At 40.9% G+C, this 16,296-nt stretch overlaps 5 protein-coding genes across 6 annotated transcripts; 2 read left to right on the forward strand and 3 right to left on the reverse strand.

Annotated features, from left to right (window-relative positions):
* Positions 1–1,586: 1,586 nt before the first annotated feature.
* On the reverse strand, positions 1,587–4,907 carry vac14 (vac14 homolog (S. cerevisiae)). Its single transcript, XM_085271505.1, has one exon. It carries the CDS (start codon positions 4,728–4,730, stop codon positions 2,358–2,360), a length of 2,373 nt encoding a protein of 790 aa, XP_085127631.1. The 5' UTR covers positions 4,731–4,907; the 3' UTR covers positions 1,587–2,357.
* On the forward strand, positions 4,471–7,283 carry LOC146576321 (uncharacterized). Of its 2 annotated transcripts, none has more exons than XM_085271507.1 (4): positions 4,471–5,364; positions 5,470–5,588; positions 6,004–6,109; positions 6,207–7,283. In XM_085271507.1, exons 1-4 carry the CDS (start codon positions 5,088–5,090, stop codon positions 7,097–7,099), a joined length of 1,395 nt encoding a protein of 464 aa, XP_085127633.1. In that variant the 5' UTR covers positions 4,471–5,087; the 3' UTR covers positions 7,100–7,283. The 2 variants fall into 2 exon arrangements, with proteins under 2 accessions (XP_085127633.1, XP_085127634.1); XM_085271508.1 differs by having other exon boundaries at positions 4,472–5,364; positions 6,210–7,283.
* Positions 7,278–9,912, reverse strand: LOC146576322 (uncharacterized). The gene is made up of 4 exons (XM_085271509.1): positions 9,541–9,912; positions 9,214–9,350; positions 9,001–9,106; positions 7,278–8,914 (listed from the first exon to the last, which is right to left on the reverse strand). Exons 1-4 carry the CDS (start codon positions 9,809–9,811, stop codon positions 8,220–8,222), a joined length of 1,209 nt encoding a protein of 402 aa, XP_085127635.1. The 5' UTR covers positions 9,812–9,912; the 3' UTR covers positions 7,278–8,219.
* Positions 9,913–10,989: 1,077 nt separating this feature from the next.
* LOC146576323 (uncharacterized) lies at positions 10,990–12,675 on the reverse strand. The gene is made up of 4 exons (XM_085271512.1): positions 12,313–12,675; positions 12,146–12,218; positions 11,943–12,045; positions 10,990–11,751 (listed from the first exon to the last, which is right to left on the reverse strand). Exons 1-4 carry the CDS (start codon positions 12,606–12,608, stop codon positions 11,063–11,065), a joined length of 1,161 nt encoding a protein of 386 aa, XP_085127638.1. The 5' UTR covers positions 12,609–12,675; the 3' UTR covers positions 10,990–11,062.
* A 331-nt stretch (positions 12,676–13,006) lies between these two features.
* pgls (6-phosphogluconolactonase) lies at positions 13,007–16,233 on the forward strand. The gene is made up of 6 exons (XM_085271511.1): positions 13,007–13,156; positions 13,484–13,768; positions 13,857–13,964; positions 14,044–14,145; positions 14,831–14,971; positions 15,721–16,233. Exons 2-6 carry the CDS (start codon positions 13,505–13,507, stop codon positions 15,865–15,867), a joined length of 762 nt encoding a protein of 253 aa, XP_085127637.1. The 5' UTR covers positions 13,007–13,156; positions 13,484–13,504; the 3' UTR covers positions 15,868–16,233.
* Positions 16,234–16,296: the final 63 nt, after the last annotated feature.

The following is a 16,296-nucleotide window of genomic DNA, read 5'->3' on the forward strand; positions in this document are numbered from 1 at the left end:
CTTTTTTATGTCCACCTTTGCCTAAAAAGCTTCCTAACACATCTAAGCAAACCGTGTGAACTTTGAGATTAATTTGGTCATGAACATTAAATAAAGTGGGTTAATTTTATTTTTAGCCGCCTGCCTTCTTGTTGAGATGCCAAAGTGAAAATTTGATTTGTGCTCATGCCAGAGCCAGGGTAGCAGTTCAGACACTAATAGCAACACACACATACTGCATATATATAAACACTACAGTCATGTAAGAGTTTGCTCTGTAATCATGTTTCAGCTGTTTACAGTGATACTCACTTGTAAATGGTTTCTAAATGGATGAGGTCAAAATAATTAGGAAAGCACATTATTGCTGCTTTGCTCTGTGGATTTATGTGTTCAGTCACATGATGAGGTTTGAAGGTATTACAGTTCACTCCTGATCAGCTACATAGAGTGGGAAAAATCTGTCACCATGTGCTTGCCACTATGGATGTGTGAAGTCGAGAGTCTTTAAAATAGAGAGGACACTTTTAGTCAAGAAGGCTTTTCCACATACATTGCAGCAGCAATCATCCACCATTTGGAAATTTAACTCAGTACCAAAAAGATCTGTATCACTGTGCATGTATTACATACAAATAAGTATCCCCTTGTAGCCAAATAGAGTGGGAGAGAGCCTTTAGTTTCACCACAAATTAACACATATGAAAGGAAGGTTTCAAGCTAGGCTAATGTAAAATTTAAAGAACACAAGTGAAAATATTCCTCTTGTATGTATGTGATGAAAAAAGACAAAGTATGAGCCACGATGATTATAATTGATTAAGTGAAAACTGTTTTTAGGTGCCCCTGCAATAGATTGGTAACCTGTCCAGGGTGTATCCTGTCACTCCCTCTTTCAAGTACAAAGATCAGCACTAAAATACATTTTCTGGTAGAAGAATTAATTAACATTGGGAATAATTAAGGAATTCCTTATGTAAGTAAGATCCTAGAAAAGGTTTGGTATTAACAATACACTTACAGGCCTAAAACAGAATAGAAAAACAGTGAGGAAAGCAATTAACCAAGACTAAAATAATAATTGTAATAGTAATAGCAATAATAATACTTATAATGATAGTAACAAGTATGTAATATATGTAATGTTATGTAATGTAATGTTAACACTAGACTGTTTATAAATTCACATAAATTCTTTGACACAAAACAAAAAAGAAGGATTTTCTGTTTTATATGACAGATTCCAGGAACAACATCTAAGATCTCTGTTAAGAAGAGAGCAGTCCTAGGAACAGCTAAGAGACCCTCAAGCTCCCAGGCCTCTGGTAGAGGACATGATCTTGAAGGACTGACCGCCAGCAGGGGTGAGAGGGGATTTTTGTTGTTGTTTTTTTTACTATTAACAGCCTATTATGACAGAATAACTCCCAGTCAGTGTCCCAATGTGACCAAAACTGAGAACGCCTTCTCTTCAAACATAATTTAAATACTGAAAATATGGTGCAAAAGTTGGCTTAACTTTCTAAAAGAAAATGTCTGACTATTAACAAAATAGTAATTATTTGTTATTTTAAGACATTTTAAAAACAACACTGAAATGTTTCGAATCACATGGTCCACTTTAATCATTTTCACATTGGAATGACAAATGTGGAAAGACAAAAGAGCATTGATGAGTAAGCAGAACAGACACTGTACAAAAAAAAAAAAGCAAAAGAATTAAATGCTCAAAGTGTGTAAGTAAGTTGTTGTGAAACAAAACAACAGCATAGACCATTCATCAGCTCCTTCAAGTTTGAAGTCTTACTTTAGCGCAGTCAATCTTAAAAAGATTTCTTTTCTGGCTGAAGTGAGGTTAAGGCCAAACTGAACATAAACTCTAGTAGTACTACTAAACAAAGTATACCACAGAAATACAGTGGCTCACGTGGAAATTGAATTACATGGTGAATTACTTGTGCACCATTTAACTCTAGAATAAATGATTAAAGTAAATGATTGTCAGTTTAACACGAAACATAGTGAATGTTTAATTTACCTTTAAAAAGAAAAACAAACTGACAGGGTATAATGGGAACTCAAGATATTGCCTAATATGACCAATATTAGATGAGTTATGAGCAACTATGTACATTTTCCATACTAAATTTACACAGAAGAAATTAACTATTAATTTGCCTTGTAGTGTGCTGTATTAAATACATATTCTGATTATTTGATTTTTTTTTTACCTAGTATTTCATTAGCAAACACTTACAATTTGACTTACTATTGTTATACTATTTGGCTTCAGTAACAGTTCTCATCTTACAACCATATTATTATTTCACTCCTTGATATTTGTTTTTTTAATCTCATCCTACTATGGTATAATAACTTCACATCAGCTTCCTGTCATGGTGATCAGAGGAACGCCCAGAGCGCTGGTGTCGTACCTCAAGGTGTTTGCTCTGGACACGTTCAAAATGCTGGAGCAGCTCACTGTAATCCACCTGAGCGTGAGAGGCACGTCTGGAAGCCACGTGCTGTTTAGAGTCCATATACTTGGATTCATCTACAGTCCTCATGAGCTCTGGATTGGGAACACAACTCAAGCGGTGGGAGAGCAGTTGAAAGGCCTGGCTCTGAGGCAGCAGCATCAGCAGACCGTACAGTGCCTTTATCAGGTATGGGTTGTTCTCCACATCGAGGAGCTGCAGACGCAAGTATGTAAAAATGGGGCTTTCTATAAGCTGTACAAGCTTGTCGACCTCCATCAGGAAGTCAACTGTAACCTCGAGATTTCCAAACTTTTGGATCAAATCATAGGCATGCTTGTAGTTCTGCGTGAGGAAACAAAGTGAGACAGTCGCCACAGGGTTGTGGCACCAGGAACGATACAGGCAGCAAAACAAAGCACAGCTCTCCTGAGTGCGCAGGTCTTTCAGCTGGTTGCGCAACTCAAAGAGCTCAGCTGAGGTGAGCAGGATAGTGTTGAGTGTCTGAACCATGGTGGATGCAAATTTAAGGTCCTCCTCCTTCAACAGGATGTCAGCCATGGAGTGGAAGATGTTCTCTGCATGAAGCAACAGACACAACTGTCTGATGATGAAAGCTCCTCTGTTCTCCAAAAGCTTTCTCTCCAGACTGAAACGCTTGAGCAGGTTGATCATGAACTTGTAAAAATAAGAGTTCATACTGGGAGTGGAGGGGGATGAGTCCACCCCCTTGGATCCTGTGCTGGACTGCTGTGCAGGCTTCACACTCTCTGGTACCTTGAGCACCACTTTATTGTCAGCGTTGTCACAGGACAAATTTTGGTCTGTTTGGCCAGCAGGGGATGATGCTATCTCAGCTAAGACCTCCAGATCTTTCAGTATGACCTCATCGGACTCATCGGACAGAGTTTTCAGGAGCATGGGAAAGAGACTGTCTGTGTGGCGGAACATTTTGCGTGGTGTCTTGATGTAGAGGTGATAAAGCCATTTAAGCACAGCTATGCGGGTCATCATGCCAGTGGAGGAGTCATGAAGGTGGCGGTCCAACACCTGAACAATGCCATCCAGGTCCAGAGTTACCTGAGGCCTATCAGCACTTGCTGGAGTGAAGAAACTGATATTGCTGAAACTAACAGACTCCTGGGATGCATTCAGCATATCATTGCTGTCTGTCTCTGTTTTGGGCTTGTCATTTTCCTTAGATGGTGACCCTGTGCTTTCACGCCTTTCCTCCTCCTCTTCCTCATCATCCTCAGGAGTGACCAGTTTCATTAGACTGTAATTACAAGCACTAGCAGCTTCTTTAGTATTCTTCTTTCTGTCATCATAGGAAAGGCAAGGCAGCACTGCAGTCAGGATGCCAGAAGAGTACGGAAGCATCACTCTGCCCGCAAGCTGGATGAACTCCCTCATCCATGTCATAGCTGTCAGCTGGATCAGATCATTTGTTAATTTGGTCTCATCTGCAGCCTGGCAGTGGATAACCAATATGTTGGCCATCTCAGCAAACTTCACAGTAGAGGGAATCTTCTTAATCTCCTTTAGAAACTCTCCAAGCACCACCTCGCAGGTCTTTCTAATCTCTTTGCTATTGTCCCCCATGATCTGGAAGAGCCCATCCAAGATCTCAGGGAGATAGTCTAACAGGTGGATGTCTGGCACAGACTCCAGAACATGAATCCAAGAAATTATAAACTGCCTGGCATACTGATTGTTGGAGTAGATTCTCTCTCTCAACAGTGGAACAAATGCCACTAAGTCAAAACTGTTGCTTTCGGTGACAATGTCTTTCAGTAGTCTATCAAGGAGTTCAGATCCGCTTTTTACATTTGGGTCAGGATCTGCTGCAAGTTTGCTGAGACCATCAAAAAGCAGGTTGAAGTGGGGCAGCACAGCTCCCCTAGCCACTTTGACTATGTTATAGAGGGCCTCACAGGCGTAGTAGCGCAAGCGGCTGTCTGAGTCATTGAAACACGTGAGTACAGGCTCAATGAGCTCCTTCAGATACAGACCCGACTCTTTTCCGAGGGCGATGGAGCAAGCTGCCAGTCCAATGAGACCCCCTTTCCGGCTGTGCGGGTGTTGAGAGAGGGCAAACTCCGAGGCTAAAATCTGGATCACATGTCTGATTTGAGTGGCGTTGTTCTGAGCCACAAACTCCCGCACCAGCTTCTCGATCTCTAGAGCTGCGACTTTCCTCTTTTCGTACAGTTTATCATTCAGAGCCCTGACGATGTTGGGCGTCAACGGCGAAAAGTCTTTCTCCGTGTTCATTTTCGCAGCTGCGTTGGTCCCGGATGCGGTCTGCTCAAATCTGCGTCGATATGCGAGGAAACGTATTGCATTTAATTAATTTGATGAAGAGACAGTCAGCTGCTTCTGCTTTCATTTGCTAAACCAGGAAGCTTTCTAATACAACGCAGCTGACCGGTTACATCCACCGGAAATACGTCACAGTTGCAACATTTATTTGGGTCCCGCTTTGTGTGTATCGTTACCTCAGATTAGCTTGATTAGTTACGTGTTCAGCCAATGAGCGTTTTCGTTTTCTTTGCTAGCTAACGACATCGCACGTTGGATTTTAAGCATACTTTCTCTGAGCTGTTTGTGTCGTAGCCACAATCAGCAGCCATGGCGAGCCGCCGCTCTTTTCACTCGCAGCTCTCGTCCATCATGGAGACGATGGCCAGGTCTGCTTTGAGCCAGGTCTGCAAACTTGTGGACGAAGACTCGGCTGAGCTGCGGCAGGAGCTGTCTCAGCTCCTGTTTGCAAATTCAGCCCTGGCAGAGAAAGTAAACAGCCTGGAGTGCAAGCTGACTATAGTGAGAAGCGACGCCCCTAGTTTGTGCAAAAGTTATCGCAGTGTGGGTGTGCAAACTATGTGCTTCAGAGACGAGGATGCTGCTGGTAGCTGAATTTATTCGCAAAAGCAAATCTGATTTCGTGATCGCCATCACTTTTGTATTTCGTTGTGTGTTTATTTCATACTTTTATTGTTTGACCTTTCTTTAGTGCCTGGGCCTCCCACCATAGAGGGAATCTTTGGGAAAGATTGGTGCATGAATCTATGGAAAGACAGAGACCCGTACAGTCTGCAGAGATACACAGACTCACCACAGTCCCCTGATAAGGTGAGAACAAGTTAGACTCGGGTATGACGTATTTGCTGTCTTTATGCCTATGAGCAATTTATAACAGAGTTTCCAGACAGGCAACATATATAAATGGTTTAATATAGAATACTGATTACCAGGGTACACACATTCTGCTTATGCACATTGAAAAGCAGACCTTATTTTAAATGTGTTTAATAATAAAATGTAAACAAAGTAATGCTAAACAATTCATTTGGAATAATATGGCGTATTTATGATATTAAAAAATCTAAACACGTGCACATCTTCCACAGCATCTTTTTGTTTTGGTTTTATATCAAAATTTGCTGCTGATCATTTCATCATTAGTTACAACTGACAAAGCGTTACTGTTACAAACATATTGCTGTATTAAACTACAATTTAGGATCGGATGTTTTCTGTTTTGTAGTCTGTGACAGCACTATCTGACCAAATAACTGTGACTGAGATCAAAGAGGAAGACTACGAGGGGGATGCTGTCAGTCGCTGCCAGCAAGAAACGCTCAGCACAGAAGGTAAGTGAGGGAAGAAGAACTTAGCCAGGGGAATATACCCTGCAGATGTAGCAGCTTTAGTAGCTTTTTCAGTGTTTGAATTTTTGCTTTTGTGCAGCAGAACATGAAGACAGCGTGGCTGAGGAATCAGAGCAACTTTCTGTTGGTTACACGTTCGATGGCAGCACTTGCAGTCTGTCTTTTGATCAAGATGGGGAACAGGTTGTATCGGTGGGTGGTATTGAAGAACCATCTGTGCAGGTGGTATCCATCAATGATACAGAAGAAGCTTTCAGCACTCATATCATTCCAATCGAAGAGGATGACAACGATGATGATGATGTTCAGTTTGTTCAGGAAAGTCAGCAGGAGCCAGCAGTGAACACTACTGAAGTTGGGCCCAGCCATGAGGAGCAGCAAACAATGCCAGTAGACAGTACAGAAAAAGACTCTGCTGTGGATAAAGAGTCTCACGATGACTTTAATGTGCGTAACACAGAAACTTCCAGAAATCAAAACAGAGAGAGATTTACTTGTCAAATATGTAACAGGACATTCTTTCACAAGGGCACTCTAACACACCACATGAAGTCACACAAGTCAAACTTTTGCAGCATCTGTAAGCAACACTTCCCACACAGGAACAAGTTAAACTCACACAGCTGCCTGCCTCCAGTGCCATCTCACAGAATCAGTAAGTCGTGCGAGTTGTGCGGGAAGAGCTTTGCCAACCCATCAGCTCTGAGGATTCACTACGTTGTCCACACAGGTGAGAAACCCCACAGGTGCAGCTTATGTGGGAAAGGGTTTACCCAGAAAGGCAATCTGAAGTGTCATCTGCGCATCCATACGGGCGAGAGACCGTTCCGCTGTGTTAAATGTGGGAAAACCTTCACGCAGAAGGTGAACCTCAACCATCATTTAATGGCACATAGAAATCGAGAGGTTGTAGGCGAGAGGCCCATACCTAGGAGACACGTGAAGAACATGATAGCAGCAGTCAGTCAGTAACAAACTGAAGTAACTTATCAACTTTGACGCCTCTTCTACAGTTTTAAAACTTTAGCAAAAGGATAGTTAATGTTACGTCTGTAATAAATTGTAGTCTGTAGTGTTGTGCTTAAAAACTCTTGTATGGAAGAAAAATATTTTAGTAGTTTGGTGTTTTGACTTTACAAATAAAATGCAAATGTTTACATTATGATATAATTTCTTACATTTTCTACTTTTTAAAATTGCTTTTTTTGTTCAAAACTCACAAATTTGTCAGTTTTAGTTACAAGGTTTATAACGATGAACGTGCATGTGAGTACAAAGGGGAGGAGTTTCAGGAACAGATTTTTCTTTGGTAAATATAATTCACTGAGCTGGGTCAGCGTAGACTGTTCAGGGCAATTATTACAGGAACATTTGTTGTAAATCTCCGTTTGGACATTAAGACAGTTCAACACAATATAAATATTTATTTCAAACAGTAACACTACTTAATCTTGAAACTTTTTGGAATTCATTCAAATATTATATGACAAACACAAGCATTTTTTTTTAAAATATCAATAACATTTTTTTCAAAGAAACAATGTATGTTGCCTAAACATAAGTCTAGGCATATGTGGAATATAAAACATGACACAAACTGATTTAATCTACTTCTATTTTGATGTGAAGAGGTAGTTTGAAGGTTTATGCTACACATGTGCAAATCATGGAGAACCTGCCTAAAGTAATTATTTTGCCACCAGCTTGGGCAAGCCTTTTGTGGTCTGAAACATGAGGTATTTAAACATGTTACACGTGCATGGATGAGAAGCCAGCAAAGCTTTTTTTTTTTTTTGTTTTTTCATCATGGATCAGAAGTTCTCTCTCATTTTTGATCATTTCCTTGTTAAGCGTGATGTGAAATGTCTTGGGGACTCCAACCTGTCAAACTGAATCCCATCAGTCTAATGGCTCATTTAAAAAAGGACACATTTTCCATACTGTTGTTGGCTGTTGCTGAATTTGCATTTGTAACAAAGCTAAAAGCGTGCCAAAGAATGAGCAGTAATGATAACCACATGGGCATTAAAGTTGGTTTTGTAATAGAACAAGTATTTCAAATCTTCATAATGTTTTTAAACCACGTTGAGGGTTATATGGACATGTTGGCAGATGATGAGCAACTGTGGGTGATACTGAGAGCACTTCTGTCAAAAGCTTCTGGTTTGACCGACAAATTAAAACACTGGTGGTGATTTAAACCATACTTGTACGCATAACATTTCCCACAATCCACACAGCTATAAGGCTTTACACCCGTGTGTGTCCGGATATGTATATTCAAAGAGCTTTTCTGAGAAAAACTTTTTCCACAGTCTGGACAGCTGTACGGCTTTTCACCCGAGTGCACACGTTGGTGCAGTTTCAGGTACGTCTTCTGTGCAAACCTCTTTCCGCACACTGGGCAGCTGAAGGGCTTCTCGCCCGAGTGTCGCCTAATGTGGACTTTCAGGCTGCTTAAATAGTTGAATATTTTTCCACAAAATAAACACTCAAACTGTTTGGTTGGCTTCACCGGTTTTTCCTGAAGGTTGAGTTCTTTGGTTGCGTTCATGTGAATACTGTTCGTATAGTCTGAGTATTCTGTGGCAACTGAAGGAGGATTTGTGTTGTTAATCAGAGCGCCCATCGCCGCATCGTCTATTAATTTGTCCATAATTGTCGGCTGTGCGCGTTGCTGTATTTCACTGTCAGTCGTCATAGAGAAGTTGTTCAATTCCCCCGAGTGAAGTTGGAGATCATCAACAGATCTTTGAAGCATGCTGTCCTCTTCAAACATCCCAACAACTGTTAAAAAGAGAGCCACTGTAAACCAGTACACACACAGGACAGGATTATGACTTGTGTTTGGTGTCTTTTTAATATGCACTTACTTTTTCTGTTGTCTGTGAGCCTCCTCTGCTGTCCAATGGGATAATCATCAAACATCTCCTCCTTGACAAAAATCAGATCAGGTTCTCTTTCCATCATATTGATTGCCTACCAACAAGAAATGACAAGTAGCTATGAACACAGCAATCATTCAGCTAGTTTGCTGCTTGTTACAAATACAAAACTTAAACCCAGACTCCAACTGATTCACCAACCGCAGCTCCCATGCTGGTTGTAGCGGCAGTCTCCACTGGTTCTCTTCTTTGAGAGGGCAGCTTCTCTTCTCTCCACAGGTCCATGCACCAGTCCTTCCCAAAAACTCCATCAATGGCTGGAGCAGGTTGGTGCTGTTCTGGAAGAAGAGAAACATGCAACATTGGGACTTGCTAGAGAATGATGATCACCAGTATGCAGAGTAGAATCTCAGAAGAGATTATATGCAATAAAGCTATACGGTCCATTGTAATTCTAGCCCCATACTATAAATATCATGCAGGATGTGGAAGCCCCCTGGTATGTACCAGTCTGCACCGATTTCTTACCTGCAGGGTGCCGATCCCGGCGACTGACGCTGTTGTTGACGTGTTCGGGGTACGTCTGTGCCCCCCTCGCTGCTCTCAGCTGGACCTCCAAAGAGTAGCACCTCTTCTTCAGCGCCTCGTTCTCCGTCTTGTGCAAGGATATCTCGGTGTGAAGGACGGAGGAGCACTCATCAGCCAGGTTGCCTATTTCAACCAGAGCCGCCTTTGTTAGCTTATCCAGAATAACGGCCAGCTGCGTCCTAAAACTGCGGTTTGTGGTGTCGCACATCATTTCGTCAGCGAGGCTCAGTATTTGGAAATATTGAAACGATTCTCAGCGTAGGAACGCAGCTCCTTTAATCAAATGTGAAATGTACAGCTGTGCCGCAAGGAATTGTGGGAACACGCTTTCTTCGCCCCCACCCCCAAGCTGCTGAAGACAACACAGTGGAAAATTCAACGCAGCATTAGAATATGTTTTCTGCCTGCACAGATGTTTTATCTCCCTATTATAACAATATATGTGGAAATAAAGACATCTCTTTAAAATCACACCTTATTGCCAACCTCTCCACCACACTGTCCGTGCAATTCACAGCCCTGCGATGGCAAGGAACCACTGTGAATTCACATACAACGAGCAAAGTATAACAAATAAATGTATCTTTTTATTTTATTCTCACAGCGTCTGTACTTATTTAGAATATACACAGTAATGTTGAGCGCCCTCTCTCGGTCACTGTTAAAATCTGCAACACAACTTTGTTGCCAGCATGATAAGTATCGGTGTGACTTTTAGCAAAATGAGTGTCACTATGAAGAACATTCATTCATTCATTTTGTGATTGTTAGTTAATAGTAGAAACTGGCATGATAATAGTTTCATTGATATGGCTTTTTAAATCACTCTATTAGAATCACTTCCCTCTAGTGGTAACAATGAAGCACTTTAAAATCCTTAATTCAGATTTTTTTAAGATTAAGAATATTTTCTGTTTAATTATGATTGTTTTGTGAATGGGTGATATAGATGGCATAGTGGTCCACTGGATAGCAATGTTTCCTAACAGCAAGAAGGACTTAGATGAAGATCCACTAACCTTCTTACTCTGAGTCAACATTGCTAACCATTTCTTCACCGCATATAGTTATTATATAGCGTACACACAGCATATATCTGTATAGCTAATTTAATTAACTAATATAAACATAACATTAAGCCCACAATCTCAGATGGGTATGGACAAGTCACAAATTTCTGTTGTGGGTCTGAACCATCTCAAGTAATGCCAGCCCAAGGAAAATGCTGTCAAATGCTTTACTTGTGTTTCCCTGACTTAAAAATGTAAATATGCAACTGTGTAACTTAGAGTAATTTTTTTTTAAACCACACACACACACACACACACACACACACACACACACAGTAAATGCATCCAAAATATTAAACCATTTGAAAAGCAAGCATCAAAAACTCAATTCTGGAACAAATATAACTTTATTTTCCAGAACAAAAATACAGATGTTACATATGATTGATGTCTTAAGAGGTTCCATTTACAAATGTCCCACTAAACATTGGTGCACTGGAGTCACTACCATATACATTTGAAGTAGGATCAAGGTGTACTGCGAGGTGTTTTTTCAGATTGCAGTTCTTTGTAAAGCCTTTGCCACATTTGATACAAACAAAGGGTTTTTCTCCAGTGTGTGTACGCTGATGCATATCGAGTGTGCATTTCTGAATAAAGCCCTTTCCACAAACAGGACAACGATACGGCTTCTCCCCAGTGTGCGTACGCTGATGTGTATACAGGTGTCCTTTTTGTGCGTATCGCTTTCCGCATAGTGTGCATCTGAATGGCTTCTCCCCAGTATGGCTTCTCTGGTGTATTTCAAGCTGACTAAAGCATCTGAAGCTCTTGCCACACTGCAAGCAGCCAAACCTCTTAGTGGTTGAGTTCCTCAAGTTATGAAGCTTCATATTTCTGAGCACACTTAAGCTTTGGGAGGTTATATTTTGAGCCAAGCTTTTCCCAACTTCTAGGGTTGTGTCGGCAGGTGTAAGCTGTGGGTTCCAGTGCGTTTCCCTCCTCACTGTTTCACTGAAAGATGGCAGGGAGCTTAGAGGCACAAAGCTATCAGTAAACAGTGGCTGCTGGTGGTCTGCAATGTGTTTGGGACGCTGCATCACATTTGGAGCCTTCTGGGCGTCTGTGACTGTTTCTCTTCCTGTTGAAAGTAGACGTACAAGTTAAAATTCAGATTTTCTTTTTGTAGAAATGACCTTGATGATAGAAGGTTATGACAATTTTGTACAACTATGATGAGCAGAAAAGTCAAATCCAGCATGGTTACTGAAAGTCCTCGTGAATTTCACATACAGCTGTGCAATCCGACATAATAAGCAAATTTATAGTCACTGTTTTCAGCTGTCCTGTCTTGTTGAGTGTTTCCATTGTCCACCTCACATGGCTCCTCTTTCACCACTACCAGTTCTGGGTGCTCTTTGGGTTGGTTTGGAAGCTGATAAGAGGGGGGGGGGGGGGGCATTGATTATAAATATCAGCCACAGAGTAATCAGCTATGATAACAAGAAATAAATGGCTGGTTATTGCAGACTTACTTCTGTTGCAGCATACTCTTCACCTTGATGCAAACTGCCAGTCTCAGAAGAAAAACTTTCCCACGGGATTTCACTAGGATGAAAAACACTGAGATTAAACACACCAAGCAAGAAGAACACAGCAAACAGCTACGTTCCATAATATACACACAAAGCAACATACCTACCTTTTAATTTCAAGTCTTGTCCTTTCAGTCTCCAGTACTCCGTTTTCTAAACCGTCCCTTCCAACTAAGCTCACTTCTGTCGCATCCTGCCTGCCCCCCTGTGCCATATAAAGCAGCTTCTCCATCAGCTGTAGTTTCTCTGTAAGCGAGGCAATTTCGTTGCGCCCGCGAGTTATCTCGATCTTGAGCATCTTTGACTCGATTTCGACCAGTTTGCTTATTTCCATTACAGCTGTTTTGGATAACGCATCCATGATGGAGACGAGCTGCGTCTGGAAAGAGAAGACTGTCGACATGATTTCTGTTTGTTTTGTTTTGGCTTTCCTGTCACGGTCCAGTAGTATCACGCGAACGACCTGACGCTGTCACGGGGGTCTTAATGGCCACAGCAAAAATGTTGTTGAAATGTAATGCAGGAGAAAAGCTGCATGTGCATGCCTTCGAGGTGCGCGTGAGTGTCGCTCCAAAACTCGAGTGGGGCTGAAGTGGGTTCAGTGTTTCCATCTGTCGGCTGGGAGGAAACATCGCAATTACAAACAAAACTTTAAAATTAGCGCTAATGTTGACAAAGAGTCCTGTTTTGACATCAGGGATGATTGTTGATTTGTAAAAGTTACCACAGCTTCCGGGGCGATTTGCTCATTGCAACCTACGTTTACTTTTTAACGCCTTTGACGTCGTGGTTGTTGTTCAGGACTACGCTAACCAGAATGCAGCACGTTATCAATCGGAATGTGATTGGTGGGTGAAAACTCGCTTCAGGAAGCAGTGTGGTGAATTACATTTGCCCATTTGCCAACTGAAAATCCTCACGATAATCTGCCTCAGAGATTCCAACTACAAGGTAAATGAATGTCACTATGAGGGAACTTGTAGAGGTAAAGGTTGCCCTGCGAGGCTGGTTGGTTTAAGATGCGATGCTTTGTTGCTCTTGCGTTAATGGCTTTCTTTTTCTTTTCTTTTTTTGAGTGGTCTAATCACAAGACAAGCCAATTAAGTTTGCTCAAAGTAGTGCAAAAATAACAGCTTCACAACAGTGTAAAATTAAAAATAAATTAAATTAAACGACTGAGTAAATCACATTTACAGAGATAGCATGATGGCTTGCAAAACTGTTTGGTAACTGACTTCCTTATATGTTGTTCACTTTTCTTCTTTCTTACTTTGTCAGTCCTTCTCACAGAGTGTAGTCATGGCTGGAAGGAGAGTCCTGGTCTTCCCCTCATCAGCAGAGCTCGGTCCAGTCCTGGCCCAGCTGGTGACTTCACGGGCTGAGAAGGCCATCGGCTCTCATGGCAGGTTCACTCTGGGACTCTCTGGAGGAAGCCTTGTGTCCATGCTTAGCAAAGAGCTGCTTGCCCTGTCAGAGCTGGACTGCAGCAAGTGGTTGGTCGGTTTCTGCGACGAGCGCCTGGTTTCCTTTGACGATCCAGAGAGCACCTACGGGCTGTACAAGGTTTCTTTGAATTGGTGTTTGTGTTAACATAAATGTATGTTGCTCTGTTACAGTTGGATGAACTGCAGACCTTTTCATCTTGTTGCAGAGTCAGTTATTTTCCAAGATCAACATCCCCGAAAGTGGGATCTTGACGATCGACTGTTCTCTGCCAGTGAACGAGTGCGCTGAGGATTACACGCGTAAACTGAAAGAGGTACACAGCGATCACAGGCTTTTAGATTTTAGTGTCTGCAGAATGTTTACATCATTATTTTCGCTGTTAAAACACACAGGTCTTCCCAGATGATGACTTCCCTGTGTTTGACCTATTGCTGTTGGGAATGGGGCCTGATGGACACACCTGTTCTCTTTTCCCAGACCACCCTCTTCTGGAGGTGAGGGCTCTTATTCTAATGAACAATTGTCTTCTACAATAGATCTATGTTGAATTATTATGAAAAAGAATGAGTGCAGATACAAAATTACAGCTTTTTTAAGAAAGGAATCATTTATAGTTAATTCAAAACATGTTTTATTTTGTAACACAATATGTCATCGTGATCCTAAAAACAATGTTTCGTGCTCTTAAAATGCATTTTGGGCGTTCTTCTAAATATTATCTCTCCGTTATTTTGTATAAAAGGCATATCAAGCACATTTGACTGAACTCTGGCACAGCATTTGTGGAAGAATGCCTGAGTTTGCTTTTGGATGTGGTTTCCTAATTAGCTACTCTAAGAAAACAATGTCTTCTCCCTGCAGTTTTCCAGTCACTCTCTCGACAATGCATGGATAATCACTGGGTTTTATGACAGCACAGTTTGGATTTTATGGTCTTCATAGTTATCCTTGTTAGAAGTCTGAAAAAGATCTGTCTCATGTTACATTATCCAGTTTCCCAGACATGTATTAAGCTTCGTGTTCAGCTCCAGTGGAGAAAAAAAAAGCTTTTTAGCTTAATCCATGTCTGAGAAACTGAGCCTTCATATTTGCTAGTTTAAAATTATACGCTTTTGGTTCTCATATTGTCACTTTTGGTGCAATGATTAGTTATTGCCTTTGGGTGCACCCCATATTCAGGAAACCAAGAAGATTGTGGCTCCTATCAGCGACTCTCCCAAACCACCGCCACAGCGTGTAACTATGACTTTCCCAGCGGTGAACTCTGCACGTTGTGTGGCTTTTATATCAACAGGAGGAAGCAAAGCACCCGTTTTGAAGGTAACACTTAGGGGCGTCTGCTGAACATACACATCTCAAATTCTGAATCTTAACACCCTACTATTTCCATAACGCAATAAATAAACTTTGACAGTGATGAGACAAAAATGAGACGCACCAAGAAACAAGGGTAATTTGGTTAGGCCATGTGACTCAATATTTATAGTTGAAAGGAGGACTGGGGCCAGAAGAAACACTGATGGGACTAAATAAGCCAGAGATGTGACTTTGAGCAGAAATCATTGCATTTATTCATTTATTATATTTTTATACAGTAATCTAAAACTAGATGTGAAAACTAGATTTTTCAAAACATCTGAAACAACTTTTGCAAACTTTAAAACTAACAAATTAAATAAAAATATAGAGGCAAGTTTTTAGTATTTGTTTAGTAAAAATGTAATTACAACTTGTTGACGAGGCTCTGATTATCATGTTTATTGAGACTCTGGATGTTTTCAAACAGTTGTGTGTTTTTGTTGACAAACACCCAACAATATACAATCCATAAAATAATAATTTAAAAAGTTAACTTTAAACTAATAAAAACTAAACTAAAATATTTTCAAAGAATAAAAAATGAACAGAAATAGAAAAAATCTGAAAATTAACTGAAACTTAATTTAAAAACAAAGTCAAAATGGAAAAAAAAAAACTAATTAGAAAACGCTAAACTGTAATAACCTCATGCTTTATAGTTTTGTGTTTGTGCTATTGTAGCACATTAATTTCTCTCTTTTTATTTGCAGGAAGTGTTGGAGGATGGAGAAGCTTCACCGTTTCCAGCAGCACGAGTTGTCCCAACTAAGGGCGAGCTGTTCTGGCTTGTTGATGAACCAGCAGCTGCCTCTTTAACTATCCAGGTAGAGAGGCCAGGCTCAGGAGCCAAGCTGTAGATCTGCCTGACTAATACATGCAAGGAGCTCAATGAAGAGTCTGGAAAATAGCGCAGTTCATTCCTCAATCAGTGAAATGTTTGTTTGCGTGCGCACGTCTGTGTGTGTGTGTGTGTGTGTGTGTGTGTTTGGGGGGGAGGGGGGGTGACGACTGTGGGGTAGTGTCAAGGTACCTTTATTAAACTTTAAGCTCTGCTTCGTGTTTTTTTTTTTTTTGCTCATGATTCATGTGTGTAACAGTGCATGTTCAGACACTAGAAACTCCATTCAGTTGTTCAGCAGTATATTCAACTGTGGTGTGGTGAACATTGCAACATTGCAATGGGTATACAGAATATAATTTTGATTAAAAGACACACAGGTTAACTTGTGTATTTAAAAATATCTTTTTCTTCTTTTCCTTTTTTAAAGAAAAATCCATTCATTCGA

The sequence above is a fragment of the Mchenga conophoros genome, linkage group LG4, assembly GCF_057382185.1.
Source record: "Mchenga conophoros isolate Kocher_MC1m ecotype Shallow Benthic linkage group LG4, M_conophoros_male_GT1.1, whole genome shotgun sequence".
Classification (NCBI taxonomy): domain Eukaryota; kingdom Metazoa; phylum Chordata; class Actinopteri; order Cichliformes; family Cichlidae; genus Mchenga; species Mchenga conophoros.